Source organism: Antedon bifida, chromosome 2 (assembly GCF_963402885.1).
Source record: "Antedon bifida chromosome 2, ecAntBifi1.1, whole genome shotgun sequence".
Classification (NCBI taxonomy): Eukaryota; Metazoa; Echinodermata; class Crinoidea; order Comatulida; family Antedonidae; genus Antedon; species Antedon bifida.
In genome coordinates, this window is record NC_136227.1 from 22,717,096 (window position 1) to 22,731,833 (window position 14,738).

Genomic DNA, 14,738 nt, shown 5'->3' on the forward strand with positions numbered 1-14,738 from the left:
AAAGTCCATCATTCAACAACCTGTTACTCACAATTATCATATCAAATCACAATTATTGAATACCGTAACAGTTTTGAACACTATTTTAAATCTTTCTGCGAGGAAACCCTTGAAATGAAATTACATTTGTTATTAGAACATTATATAATGAAAATGTTGTTCTTGGGGACATTTTTGACTCGGCTTGTAAGAAGTACCTACAAAGTGCCTATAAAGTGCCTGGGATCAGGTTAGATATATATAAGAAATTACCAACATTACCCCAATAATTAGCTTATTTTGGTTTATACATTGATTGTTTTTTGTTTTGTTTTGTATTTACTTATACCATTAACTAATCATTAAGCAAATAAATCCTTTATTTGCCGTTTGCTGTAGGCCTATCTATAATTTCAAAATAGATCCATATCTCACTTTTGAAACATATATTTTGTTTATTTTCATTTACCAATGATCTATTGTATCTGTAGATTGATTAGCTCATTATCCAATTGCTTTTAAGTATTGTTACTACTATGTATAAGTTTAAAAAAAGAATTGTATTATGATGATCTGTCGGGTTTTCCTGACATTTTTAAAGTAGGCCTAAATCAACCATGAGTGTATATTTACTACTGACCTATTGTATCTGTATATTGATTTACTCATTATCTAATTGTTTTAAAGTATTTATTTAAGTTTAAGTATTGTTACAACAATGTATTAGTTTTTATTTATTATTTTAAATTTATTTATTTAATTCGCTCATGATGATTTGTAATGTTTACCTGAAATTGTGTCAGTTTAATCATGATTTACTTTTTAGTCGCGTGGACGCGACTCTATAGTTCACTATGTCGGTCGGTCGGTCTATCGGTCTGTCTGTCGGTCTGTCTGTCGGTCCGGTATCACTATGCATTGTAGCACGCGACTTAATGGCTGTTGGCCTTGTTATATTATGTTGTTGTTTATATTTGTATGGACGCATCACCGAAAGGTGTGCCACTTATTCTAAAGTGAGTACCAATAAAATACTGAACAAAAACAATATATTATTTAAAAGTAGCCTACTAAAAGTTTATCGTAGAGACCAATAATTCTATCCACGCCATTCACTATCGCACCATCCAATAAAAATAATGCATGTTGACGAAGTCATTTCAAACTGAGTTGTTTGGTTTAATTTTAATTTAAAAGAAAATAACTTCATCTAAAATCGCATAGCATTATGTTGCTAATTACAATATGAGTTTTACATTGCTGTCGCGCAGGTTTTCAATTACGCAAAAAAGGGACTGAGAAGCCGACGCGTGTGTTAGTTCACAGTACATACAAAACACGCTGTTTAATGAATTGTCCGCCGATATTGAATGAAAGTGCATAGAACCCAAAGCTAGTCTACCTGGCTCCAACCTCTGTTGTCGATCTTTATAATTATATTAATTTCATTCGTATCTTTGTTCTTATTTCTATTCTGGCACAGCACCTTGTAATTTGGTTTTATATTACTCCAAACTTATGACAAAAATCCGGTGCTATTGTTCCTGTGATAGCATGCGCATGATTGTCATTATGTATATAGTTAATGAAGCGTTAGTTTCTAGGGCTGCATTTCCACTTTAGTTCTGTTGTGACCTGTACAGTTCAGTAGTACTATATATAATAATATGTTATAAATATGTAATATAGGCCTATTGTTATAAAAATTCATCTATATAACCAACATATGTTAGTTATATCATGATAGATGAATTCATGAAATTATCGATTTTAACCTTAGATATCCAGATATTTTTAAACACATGCACATTTCTCGTAACAAATAAGTTCTCATTCTACTATGATGTCCAAAGTTCGGCAACATTATTCGTGACATCACCTGAAACACTCAATGTCAATCAAGGACTTACGGAAGTGGGAAAAATAAATCTGTCAAAGTAGCAGTTGACATAATTAACTACTTAAGAATGTGTAAAACGGCGTTTTTCCGAAATGTAGGCCTATAGTTTTTGTATTTCATTATAATGCATTGCATACAGAGCATAAACAGACCATGCCTATATTTCTTTTTTACATGAAAATCTATATATTGGTGAGGTCGCAAGAGCCTTTACATAATTATCTGTATCTTCAAATCCAATCTTTCTACAGAGACCTTAGCATAAAAATATAATCCAATTAACTTCCCTCTTTTCATCCTGTGAATTGCTTCTTTAATTATTATTATTATATTAAGTTCCCTAATATATTCTATAGTCATCTAGTCATTATCTGGTCTTTTCTTCTTAGAATGGTTTCATCTCTTTACTTTTTCGTTCCTACAATTTCCTTAATCATGCCATACAGAGTTGAATGCTGTAGTTCTTAGTATTTCTTCACAATTTCTATTTCACCACCAACTTTGTGGATATGCAAATAATTATAGTTGTGCGCCATCCTGTTAAACTTTAGGGCAGTATTTAAATCCGCGGGACAGAAGTTTTTCTCTCCTTCGGAAAGTTGATAATTAATTTCAACAACTAAATCCGAGGTTCTTGATAGGTAGACCATATTTGTGATACAGTGATAGCTTAAGGCCAATCATCGGCGATAACTCTGAGGATTTTATTGATTATTATTTCTATTTCATTAAGTTGACAAGCACTTTTTCGAAGGGCAGCGTTCATACCAGATGAGACTTGACAATGAAGTTCTTTAGGGACCGAACGAAAAATATATAAATGGTGACGATACCAGTGACACGGTTCTCGGGGACAGGCGACGTAGGATGTTACATGCCATCCTATAACCTGAAGCATAATACGTTTAGTACTGAATTGCTTTTATGTAGTGTCATATAATATACGGTATATACTATACAGTAAATTAAAGATAGATTTTTTTTTTAAAGAACTATTTAAAAAACGATTTAGATCTTTATCAACTGACTGCTCGGTCATAAACATGAGTTAAATGAAATTCTTCGATGATTTATATATAGGCCTACAGTGCCATTTAAAGTTACGGGACCTATTTATGTTAATAAAGATTAGGCCTATGTCATCAAAATGAAACATGAAAATTTCGGATAATGTAATTGCAGTGAGCAAGAACATATTAAAAGAAATAATATATGTACGCTCTTTTAAAAGTGTGAACTAATTATTTATAGAAACAATAAAATGTAAAATGTTAATTGAAAATAAAACCCCTAAATAAATCACACTAAATGTTCATACTGAATGCATAAATGTATTTATTACTTATTTATCAATTATAATACACTGCACTAGCTGTAAGCAACAATTTATTCAACATTATTTACATAATAAATATATTAGAAGTATTGTTTAATAACAAATACTTTTAAACAATTCGTTGAGAACATGTTTCAAAGTGATTTTAACAAAACTTTTGGAAATTAATGGAAATAATGACGAGAAAAAACAAAATATGTATAGACTATTGCCCACTTTCAATGTTTAACAAAACATACATAAAAAATACCACTCCTTAGCCAGGAAAACCGTACATTATATAGGCTAAACATAATACGTTTTGCAATTTGATTACCATATCATGGACTTAGAGTTTTACGGTTAGGCCCAGGGTAAGTGTAGTGTTGCACGCATTGTGATTCTTAATCACAAAATTTGCAACAATTTGAAACTGGCAATTATTTTTTAAATACGAACACAAACATGCTTCCTCAAACCCTTTTTAAAATTGAATTTGCATAATTGTTGCATTTAGGCTATTAAAACCAGCACTATGAATATAAATTATATCAAGATTCAAATAGCCTATTGGTGATTAAAAAAAATAACCAGTTAGGCCTACTAGAGTTGTAATGCAGTATCTACTGTTCCAATCTCTATTATATTATGATCTTAATGCATATCATGATTTATTATTTTATCAAACATTGACCTACAGTATGTAAATATAAATATTCTAACATTTTAAAATGACAATTGAGTTGTAGGCCTATTGTATAATGTTGACCATACAGTATTTGGAGATATTGAATTCAGCGCCACGTCAACGTAAATCTACAGTAGGCCTATTGAAAAAGTAATTTGTGTCTAGAAACAAAAAAATGATTAATCTACATCTTATGTTGATACATATTTAATGTACATTTAAAAGAAGGATTTGGGAGACGATTAAAAAGCCCAGTGGAGTGGAACATGATGATATAAGACAGTTTTTGTGCCGTATACTGTATGTATGGATACTCCACAGCAGTTCCATGCAATTGAAAATACAGTAGATATAATACATCACTATTCGGAGCTATAGTCACGTTCTGAAAACAAATCATATAGAATGAGAAAAGGTTTTCTGTGACGGATCTCCTCCGAGGATAACTGGATAAATGCGTTTATCGGAGCATGATGCGATGATGCGTTATGCATGTAAACACGCTGTTAGGTTCAAGGTTATGATGAGGCCTGCCTCACTAAATAATTATGACTGAATGAATAAAATAGAATCATTAAAAGAAAAGTATTAGAACAAATGGAATCAAATTAGAGTTAGGTTAAATAGGGAAATTTACCAATACCAATCAGAAATACCAGACATCTTTCACGACGAGTGTTAACTTAACGTTTAATAATTATTTAAGATCATGTTAAAATGACTTGGTCTATAGGCCTAATTCGTAAACTGTTGATTCTAAACGATTTCAAAAAATGTTTAACTTCTTTAACAAGGCTACAAGAAGCTTATTTTCGAATGTATTCCTTGTTCCGAGTTAATTTCATTTTAAAAACCACGTCATTTAGAGACGTTACGATTAATAGAATCGTAGGCCTACAATGAAAATTGTACATTTACATTAATCAATGCAATTTCCTGTACTATCTACTCTACATTAGCAGAATGTGTTAACACAGTAGACAAACCAACATCTTAAATTCTAGCTGTATATAATCTTATTGATGGATTGATAGATAGGAGCAGAAAGCGATTTCAGATCCACTAACATTCAGACAGAGCATACGACATGGTCTTGTATCAATTCAACAAGAACAGATTCCATTTCAGTATCTCCAATGAGATGACGATAAAATAAGTTTTCAAATGTTATCTTATTAAATCCACGAACTCCAGGCAAAAGAAGGAGTAGATGAGACAACCTGAGAGGATCATTTGGATAACACAGTTTTTCATATTCCATCAATGTTGATTGTATTGATTCGTGAATTCTTTCAACTCTTGCTGTTGCTGTTAGGTCTCTCATGTCTGAAAAAATAAAACGAGAAAAATACAAAATACTATTTTAAAGTGTAGGCTACTGTATTGAATACAGGTAATATTATTTATTTTCATGACCCCAAAATAATATTGTGGTGTGTAGGCCTACACACACGACAATCTTGCAGCGTCTTCATGAACCAGGTGGTTAAAGTATGAACTTTCGTAGTAGAAGAAATCTAACCATTATAACGATAACTATTTTGTCACTTTTTGTCGAAACTCAGACTTGTAAATAAATCAAAATGGAGCATGCTCATTGAAAGGCCATTAAGACTAATCCTACTGTAATCATTATTCTTAATATAACCATGGAGAAATAAGTAACTTATTTCTCCATGATATAACCATGCGCCTTCGTCGTGTTTGCCATACGTAACGTAAATGTTTATAATTTTACCAATATTAAGCAGAATTGCCGTCTAGAATAGTACTAGGTAGGCTACATTGCTATATTGTGAGTTAACACATGTTACTTACTTGGATTTAAAAGAAGTAGCATCTTCAGAATTGCATATTCTTTTTCGTCCGGTTTTATTTCCCAAAATTTATTTAAAACAAATTGCAATTGTTCAACAGCTTTTTTGGTTGGCACACCCTCCATGTATGCTCTTCTTCCAGGACAATTCCCACCTACAGATTTGGCTACAATTTGATCTGAGTTGCTATGGATTCCATCATCAGTTTGAACTGTATACTTAAAGTATGCCTGTGCCATACACAAAATAACTAGTTCCTTCCATGCAGATAGAAACAGACTAATTTGGTCTTTAACACACAGTGATGAAAAATCAGGTAAACCTCGGGCAAATTGGACGCATCTCACAAGCCAATTTGCGAGTTTTCTGTTCACGATTGAGCCAGGGTTAAAAGCAAGATGAACGCGTACATATGGACACCGACACATCCGTTGCGTTTCCATTCGTGACGAATGCGATTTTCTGTTTTGAACCGTGTCTTCACGAAGTAAGCTCTCTAAAATTGTATCTTTTACAGTGCATAATTGACCACCACCATGATCGCACTGGCTCTCCAGTGAAGATATTGACATGTTCTAAAACAAAACATATTTTAAACACAGTTAACGCAGGCAATACCATAAACATATGTAATAAAGAAATGTCTCTCATGGGTCTGAAAGGTTTTTTACCTTATGCATTAAGAAAAAAATAAAATATATATATATATATATATTCTAAACCGCCCGGTGATATACTGAAATTTAATTAATTAATTAATTTGAAACACATATATATTAAGCGACTAGTGCTGTTCTGCCGTACCACGTACAATGTTAAAGAGTGGCTATCCAATCGAGTTTGAACAATACCATGAAAGCCCCAGTGGTCTAATGGTTAGGACATCTGCATATCAAGCAGAAGGTCCGGGTTCGGGGCGACTTTTTCTCATTCTCACAGATTTCCTCATGTTATCGTTTCAAATTAATTAATTAAATGTCACTATCACCGGGCGGTTTAGAATTACTGTTCTATGCCTAGTTAATGTGTTCCTTTCCATTACAACAATTAATAAACTATTAGGAATACTCGGATGAGATCCCTTCTCTGCAAACTGTCTGTAAGCTTAACATCAATATTTTAATGTATGGTTTATATATGGTGCTATAGTTTTTTGGCAATAATTTCTGTATTTTTCATTTCTTATACCGAAATAAATAAATGAATAAATAAAATGTATAATTATCAACTCGATGGCTGTTATATTATCGGGAGTGTCAATATATTATTTATTATTATTATAATACCCATTACCAAATTAGTTAATAAATTAACATCGTCGGAGGAAGGGAACAAGTGTAAACAAAGTTCTTGAGTTGTATGCATATGTGTGATTTCGAACCTATCTGATCCTACCTGTTCCTAATAAAATAATTAAAAAACAAAGTGTACCGGTATAAGATAAACTAGACACAAATAAACATCAAACAACGATACAACTAAACTGTTGTGGTACATTTTAGATTAGATCTGCTTTTCGACATCAATTAAGACATATTTTTTGCTCAATATACAGTGTTGATTCTTGTATGAATTTTTGATCAATTGGCAGCCTATGTTGGCCATCACGCCTCAAGCTTTATTCAAAATCGATTGCTTTCAAGATTGAACGTGGAATGAACCCCGTAATTATCTCTATCAAAGTGATTGCTTGTCTGGTTCAAGGACAGTCACTGTGTTTTCATAATGATATTTTCAAAAGACAAGGAAAAGATCTCATTATGATGCTGTTGAAAATAATTTTGCTGATATGTCGACAGTCAACGATATTCATGCAGCGCTATACTAAATCAACCGCCATTTTGTTTTATTAAGAAAAAAATGTTTTATTGTTACACAAATGTAATAATTGACGACAGTGAAAAGATATATACAATGATTGAGAGGGGGATCAATTAAGGCGTGCACAATATTGATTCCAAAATTGTAGGCCTATTTTTGAACGCGAAAATCAATTACTAATTATTAAAGTTACAACCAGTACTGATAATGTTGGGCATAAAACAGATTACCATCTTTTCCAATGCAGTAACATTGATCATTATAAAATATCAGAGGAAATATGTTTATTGCTTGACGTAAAGATAAGTATTAAAAGTAATTCGAATGTGAACTGGTTTCAATATTTTAAAATAAGAGCTAGGTTTTTCGATGGATTAACTAATAGATTACAAATTCTTTTCTCCAATCTGCTATGAGGCCTTTTATTGCAAATTTTGTCAGGTGAACATACTTTTATTTTTTATCTAATTTAGTTTTTTCTTTTTTCCAACATTTTTATATTGTTACCACTGCCATGTTATAAACCTTTTATGTAATTTTTTTAAAATTATAATTCATTAATGTTTATATACGTGACAAGCAAGCTTGGAATAAATAATTGAATTGAACATACAATACAATGTAGACTAGTGGTCTTTTCTATTATTATTAAACACTATACACGCTTTTTTTAGTTTGGTCAAAACTAAATCATATCAACAAAGCATCTTAACGCACAAGACGTTTGTTGTAATGAAAAAATTGTCTTCACAGAGTAAATATTTAACTCAATTTACTAATCACTAACTAACTAATCACTACATATTTCCTTGTATAAGTTATATTCGCACGCAATGTGGTTCCCAGTTTTGTTGAATGTAATACAAAAATACATCTTTGAAGAAGTTTGTATTTAGTAATAATAGCCTATTTAGTTGAATTTACGTAATGTGTATGTAAGTTATACTAGTAGCCTACTATTACTTTGACGAGTTCGGTTATGCAACGTGTGACCCAGAGAACGACAACAATGCACGTACATTACAATAAGCGGGGAAAGTAAACTAGATTTGACGAGTTCGGTTATGCAACGTGTGACCCAGAGAACGACAGCAATGCACGTACATTACAATATAAGCGGGGAAAGTTAAATGGAACAATATTCTAATTGTACATTAGAATAGATGAAATTACGGGACCAACTTATATTCCAATTAGGCCTAATACTTGATTAAATCTTCAAAATAAAACATGAATATAGCATTTCGTCACAAACAATACATTAATATTGTACATATTTTTTTTTCAAAACTACTGATATGATATTTTGTTCTTATTACCTTCATATATTATGTTATTATTATAACAGGAAAACGAAGCATACATTGTGTAATACTTTGTTCGAATTTGAAGCATTGGCCATTTTTGTTGATATAAGTCGTTCATTTAAGTTTACTCGCACGTAAACTGAGCCTCATTTTCTTTGTATTGACTGCTACGTTGCTTTGTTCAAGGAGGAAATGGGGGTTAAGTAAGCGTAAGGCTCTCAATTCAAAATACAATCACAAAATAAATAGAGACAAGTTAGTAATTAACATTGAAACAGTTTTATTGATATTGTTTTTAACATCAATTACACATATCTCAATTGTAATCCTTTTAAATTTCCATCAATCTAACTTATATTAGTAAGATAGAGTTCATACATGATTATACCACATCGAAACCAGATGAAATTGTTTTCCAATCATGTTACTCCCTAAAATCTGCATATTTGAGGAGAGGAGGAAGAATCAATTTATAATCTGTATAAAGGTGAGGAGAGAAATTCTTTACTATACTTTGTGTGTAGACAATTCTATCTGTACATTATTTATTACATCAATCATTTCTATCTAACGGAATGGACTTCGTCATCTATGGAAAACAAAAAAGCATAAACAATAATATGCTTAAGAATTAATTTAATTAAGTTTTTTTTACCAGCACATTTGGTACAGAAGTGTTAGTCTATGTGTATATTGCATTCCTAAAATTGTCAAACCTCATCCCTATCCATGAAAGGTCTGCGAATTTCCTTGTCCACTGATCATGCTACTTAGCTCTGGTCATAATGCTATCGGTTTTTAGTCGCGTGGACGCGACTCAATAGTTCACTATGTCGGTCGGTCTGTCTGTCGGTCCGGTATCACTATGCGTTTTATCGCTTTTCTGTACTTTTTGAACTGTTTTGATGTACAGACAAGTTTTAAAGTACATTACTTTTTGAAAGTTCATTTTTTTCTGAGAGCACGCGACTTATGGCTGTTGGCCTTGTTTGATAGGGCCCTGCTACTACAGTATTTTCAAATTGTTCATCGGTGCATGGAGGTATAATCGGTGCTCGAAAAAGTTTGTACGGTATTAATTTTCTTACCGAAACGACTATACAAACTTATCGTCGGCCTACATGACTTGCTTAATACTTTATAGTGAAGAGATACCATGCTGCGAGTCCTTAATGAAATTTCATTTAACCCAGAAGAAATTCAAAGTCAGGGTGAATGAACGGAAGAATAAGCGCCCTCATTTTAAAATAGGCTTACACTATCGGAGTGTGCGCTCTTGTTTGGTGTTCTACTTTAAACCAAAGTTCAACGAACGATAGCATATCATGCATTACATCGAACTCGTCAGGAATGTTGTGATTTAGAATTACACCTTCGGGCCATTTTCTTACCTTTTCAACTTCATTATGTTCCTTATCAAACGGCATATTGGAAAATCGTTGCACAAAATTGACTAAATGGAACACAAAAGGCACTAATGAAATTGAGAGCCAGTTAGGTTCAAGGAACCGTGCCAAACAAGTTCATAAAATCACAAATTTCAAAAGCCAATTTAATTATGGATTTTCGGAAATTTAAGAAAGTTCAACTACACTGTAAGATTTTACCCCAAGGTTTTACATTATGATTGGTAACATGCCTAAATATTGTTCCACAACCTTTAAATTGTCGATAGCCACAATTTCACAATACAGAATACCACCTTGTCATCTGAAAAATGGGGAAAGAAGTTTTAGTATTTACTTTTCTAAAATGTGCTACGATTAAAGCTACTATCTCAAATATTATATTCACACGTGTATTAATTTTTATTTTGTGAACACAACGCTCTTAAGAATGAGTTAATTAACAAAAGTTCTACGACTAGTAAATTTGACTCCTCATATATATTATATATACTGTATGCCCTGCAGGTATTTATTATTATTATGCGAATTACCAGTTCAAGAAAGAAACTGAGCAACAAGTTAAACGCATCTATAAAAAAGGATCACTGTGCTGCAATATATTTTGATTGGCCTTTTTCTAACAACAGTAACAGGTTCATCAGATAATATCAACTATCTGTATCACTGGTTTAAAAGAGAGCGTTTTCTTGATGAAATCTCCTTTTCTCATAAGATAAGTTAGTATAATACTATAATGAACCGTATTATATTGAATAAGTGGTATATAATACATAGACTAATCATCGAACAGTTACCGTATAGCCTACTGTAGAAACCAAAATTGATCAACACCAGTTCGGGCACCAGTTACAAACTTCTCTGCTGACAATATATCACGTCCGCATACGTCATGGTGTGTAAGAGCACGACGTGATGCTCAGGTTCAAAAAGAGAAAGATATTAACACCCTGCCGTGCGGCGGTAAATTGTGTTCAACAGATATTTGAAGGACTCTATATTGAATGTATGGAAGAGAATTGGAATAAAATGTTGTCTCGCAATACGATACTAACCAGACTGCGAATACATGATATTATCTACTATTAGATGTTCAAAGTAGATGAGGGTGTGTTTTGGATTATTATTGATTTAAGCTATATAATATAGAGAGGTCATTGCTCTTTTCATTACACTAAACTCAAACTTACTACTACAGTACAGTACTACCAATCGCATATCACTACTGTTTACTTGACAACTTTATTAGAAGAGACACATGCATACTAAATAAATACGGTATCTATGTATAGATAAATCGATCAATCAATATTTTCTTTCTAAAAGTAGGCCTACATACAAACCAAGAATTGTTGTAGACTTTGGAAAAAAGACCGTACATACAAGCTTACATGATACATTTTTAAATAAATAATTGCTAACTGTACTCTTGTCACAAATTAATTGAAAAATAAGAATACTGTACTGTATAGGGAAAGTACAACAAAGTACAGACCGGATTGTCTTAATATTGATGCGTGGTTACGCCTCAATAATCCGATTTTGTATTCGAGATCATTGTACTAACAACTAGTGTCGTTGAACTATAGAGGTGATTATTATTACTTGAACTATCCACAGTACTCAATAGTACAAGCAAACCTTCACACTATAAATGAGTGCGATTAATTCAGCCAAGTATTTAACTGGCCTCACAAAGTTCCTTTTATATTGATAACATGCATGTCACAAGGAAACGTTTAATATCGGACTTGCTTTTAAAATCCGGGTTTTCGTAATAAACATTAATAAAAAATGTAATATTAATAGCAATACTATCAAGTTACCAACTCTCAACCAACGGAGGAACTGTTTTGATCGTTCTCTATAAATGTTCTTTTCTCCTTCCATTATTTGGTCTTTCTGTTAAAGTAAGAGATGTAGTCATGCATCTTCTTATCTTTGTTCATATTGCTTCTAGACTCAATCGATTTATTTATAGATTACCGATTATTTAATTCTTATATTGCTATTTTCATTAATAGTTTATCTCTATTTAGAGGTTTATAAATGTTTTTTGTTGTGTCGATGTTCTTGTTGTACGGTATTCCATTATGTAAGTGGCGAGCTCCCCGCTGTAGAGTGTGAATTGGAATAAAAATGCAGTAAAGTCAGTAAATTCTGGATGTGAACCTATTGACTACATATAAAATTATTGATGTAAATTAATGATTCAATTAATATAATCAGATCTACAGGATGAAACGGGATGCGAGGTCCCCCTTTTCACCCAAGGGTTCAAGGACGTACATGCGGCGATTTACTTTATGCTGACTTTCATGTCGTATCCGTATGCTCATTTCACCTGATCGAGTTTGATAATAACCCATCTATTTTAAACATTAACACTACAGTACTTGTATACGATTTTCCATGATTTATTTATTTATTCTTTATACTTAATGACACTTTCAGTGCTAAAGGATTGATTTCTAAAGTGGTTCAATAGAGAACATTTTACAATATAATGGAGGTAAAAAATAATTCCCCCATGATCGAAGTAATTTACATTACAGTAGTACACACACATTTACAAAAAGGTAACTATTGTATCTACAAAACATACAGTGTATATACTGTATTCAAGGTAAAAGATACTTAATATACTTCGCCGCGAATATAGGCCTACTTTTATATAGGCGTAATATAACCAGAGAGTTCTTATTTTACAAGTCCCTGATATAACTCACTCATCATGAAAATTCGTTTGTGTGTATATCCATACAATCATCTGAGCATTCTGCTTGTCCACCCTATATATAAGTTAATGTGCTTACCTTTAATTTAACAGATAATTAGAAACGTCTAAATTACCCGAATGCGATCGGCAGAGTAACGAAAACCACGATTTGTCAGTCGATTATATCCAGCTTCGAGTATCAGTACAGTAGTAAACGGCCGCGGACGCTACTACTCCAGACTCGACGCTATACAGTCAGCAAATGTAGGCCAAACGTGAGTAGGAGTCGATAATAAACGTTGTTTTGCACAAGAGAAAGTTCGTTCACTCTATAGACCATTGTAGTAATAAACCAATCACAGTCGATGTTCTTTCTCTACAATAAAGTAAGTACGACTCTTATTGGTGGGTGTTGTCTATCCATAAATAAATAAGTCTATTATTATATTCTTTTACATCATGACAACAGAATAAATACAAGTATTTTTTTCTCTTTCTCTCTGTTTTTGTATCGTATTGTTTTTAAGTAAGGGCAAACCATTTTTAATTACTCTGATTGTCTTGTGTATGGTTTATATGTAATTTCTGGTATAAGATTGTATCGCTGTATATGTGTTTTTTTAACTGGTGGTTATTATATATTTGTTCACTCAGAATTGGCTGGTATTGTATTAATTAAGAGTGTGATTAAATAAATAAAAAAAAAATAATACATTGAAGAATTACTTTAAGTGGCCTCTAGTAAATGGACTAGTTGAATCCCATTAAACTAGATTTAACACGCACATTGCAGGAATACGCATGTACCCTATGTCCTAAAGTAAACATGTGTATAGTGTTGAAATGTGTGTGTGTATTTGTGTGTCTCCCATGATACAAAAATAATGAATGTTTATGAGTAGTGAGCAGGGAGACATCTCCCTGGTGTCATGGTACAAATAATTCTGAGGTGAAAAGATGAAAGGTTTTTATCTTCACGGAGCAGGGGAATTTTTGTTGAATGACACCTCTAGATGGCCGGAAATGGTACTCTCGCACGTAAAATTCACGATAAATAGAAATGATACTCTACCGGGCTACACAGTAGCAAACAAATCGTATCACGCCTGTTTTTTCCGCCGGTAAAACACAAGTGACAAACAATAGGATAACTTTTTTGCGTTCAATGCGAAGGTTTTGAGGAGGTCCCCGAAGAAGGTACTTGCAGTAATGTAATAAATTCTAGCAATTAAAATCAAGTAATACAAATTGAATTGTCATTATCAATTAATTATTTTGAAATAAATGCTAAAGAAGTCAGTAAAACCACAAAATTCATTTTCATTTATCCACTATAAACTGTACGACACTCCAGAAAAGAAAATATGATCGAAATTTCGAGAAAGAAGCAATTAAACACTGTTATTTCAAAGTTCGGAACGTCCGTAATTATTACGGAAATTCGCCCAAATTTTTCGGACGTAGGGAAATGAAGATAGGGTACTACGGAAATACTTAAATGATGGGGAATCCCCGGCAAAATGCAATGATTGGGACAATACATATGACAGGGTTTACCACGAACACAGTGTGTGGTGGCCTTTCGTACCTTCTCACCCACACAAGCAATCCAAACAGTCAACAAAACGCTGACCGCCGGAAAATGCACGGTATTGTTGACCGCTGGTTAATTTTACGCTGCAGTCTGTCAATTTACATTATAGTCTTTTCCAACCCTGTCATTTGACTTGGCGAAATATATCATCAGGGAAAACATCATTCGAGAGAGCTCACTGGTCTGAATGGA

At 32.7% G+C, this 14,738-nt stretch overlaps 1 protein-coding gene across 1 annotated transcript; it reads right to left on the reverse strand.

Annotated features, from left to right (window-relative positions):
• Window positions 1–3,196: 3,196 nt before the first annotated feature.
• LOC144858640 (retinoic acid receptor RXR-like) lies at window positions 3,197–13,210 on the reverse strand. Its single transcript, XM_078714737.1, has 3 exons — window positions 13,050–13,210; window positions 5,701–6,274; window positions 3,197–5,208 (listed from the first exon to the last, which is right to left on the reverse strand). The coding sequence occupies exons 2-3, from the start codon at window positions 6,269–6,271 to the stop codon at window positions 4,952–4,954; spliced, it is 828 nt and encodes a 275-aa protein (XP_078570863.1). The 5' UTR covers window positions 6,272–6,274; window positions 13,050–13,210; the 3' UTR covers window positions 3,197–4,951.
• Between the last annotated feature and the right edge of the window lie 1,528 nt (window positions 13,211–14,738).

Excerpts from the sequence above, each read along its gene's own strand:
- LOC144858640 (XM_078714737.1), bottom strand. The coding sequence starts at position 6,271 with ATGTCAATATCTTCACTGGAGAGCCAGTGCGATCATGGTGGTGGTCAA. Across the intron at positions 5,209-5,700 it reads GCTACTTCTTTTAAATCCAA|ACATGAGAGACCTAACAGCA; the intron begins GTAAGTAACATG and ends TTATTTTTTCAG.